Here is a 1,330-nt window from a genome sequence, read left to right on the forward strand (position 1 = left end):
TATAGACAGCTTTGAGAACCCTTAGAGTTTCTGTTTGAGGTGAAAGATGGAAAGTTTAAAGAATAGAGAGACAGAAAATAGTGAGGAATCGATTCTTTTTTCGACCGATGTCAGACAGACGGCGGGGTCTTGTTGGGGGTTAAAGGAATGTAGGAAATGGAAGAATTGTATAAGCAGTGTTGTTAAGAGCCTTCATATTATATATTCCATATGGGAGATGGAGGATAGAGAAGCGCGGGGAATTCCGAGGACCATGTTTACAGCGTCATTGAGAGAAGCCTCGGCATTATCCGTGTTTTATTAACGGCGTCCGTTGGGTTTCGCCAGGTATCATGTTCAGGCTTAGGCATATCAGTGGGAGTCGTGCGGTATGAATGACTAGGTTTCCTGACAGTATCCATGTTGTGGTTCTGACGGCTGACTCCACCTTGCAGGGTCCACGTGGGAGTGGCAACACTAAGCGCGGTGCCCCGTACTCCCGCAGCAGCGTCAGCAGTGATGAACACGATCACCAGGCGGCCGCTGGACAGCAGAAGGAGGACCCGCCCCCCCACCAGCCCACACACCGAGGCCGCCGTGCCATGAAGATCACATTGCGCGAAGAGGCCACGAAAAAGAACACTAACCTCACTACTCCAGCGTCTAGGTAAGGCCGGGGTCGTTTTCTTTCGTGGCCCGAGGTTGGGTCACGTTTTCTCGGGCAGGTGAGCCGTGACACTTAATTTCGTTGTCCGCGGGTTGCCTGGTGTGCGCTCGGGGGAAACCCACGAGAAGGACGATTTTTGTGCTCAAATCTTATAGGGAAATTGGTTTTCGTTTCCCTTGCATTTGGAGTTTCATAGTCCTTTAAATTCACTTAATTGATCTTGGGAGATTGAATGATGATACACTTCAAATATCAGATTTTTTTTTATATTACAGCGAGTATTTAACAAAAAATAAAAAGATAATTACTATTTTCTCTGGTTTAGGAATTTATTATTCATTTGGCATACACCATTTTCTGTATTTTAGCTAAATCAGGACTTATCAATTGGCTAGATAATAACATATAAAGTTGTGGAACCTGAATGTGTACTGAGTAATTAGTTAGCAAGGCAAATATGTGTTTTATTGGTCAAACAAATCCTTGGTATCTATCCGTTTCGTTTATCATGTGATACACGTCAATAAAGATCAAAATTTAAGATTTATCTGTTAACATTTTTCTTGTTTCTTCCAAACAACCTGGATAAACCTAATGAAGGATCCTCTCTGAATTTTTATGATAATTTCAAATACTAATGGAAACTGTGGCCTGATTCCTTACAACCGAGGGATTGGACCACAG

At 43.3% G+C, this 1,330-nt stretch overlaps 1 protein-coding gene across 1 annotated transcript in view; it reads left to right on the top strand.

Annotated features, from left to right (window-relative positions):
• The window catches only part of LOC119588756, a gene marked incomplete in the record, with an annotated part of 62,293 nt that overhangs the window by 6,425 nt on the left and 54,538 nt on the right, over window positions 1–1,330 (top strand). The window contains 1 exon segment of the mRNA XM_037937395.1: window positions 435–646. Within this exon segment, the coding sequence (XP_037793323.1) occupies window positions 435–646 (212 nt within the window).

Source organism: Penaeus monodon, chromosome 24, assembly GCF_015228065.2.
Source record: "Penaeus monodon isolate SGIC_2016 chromosome 24, NSTDA_Pmon_1, whole genome shotgun sequence".
NCBI classification, from domain to species: Eukaryota; Metazoa; Arthropoda; class Malacostraca; order Decapoda; family Penaeidae; genus Penaeus; species Penaeus monodon.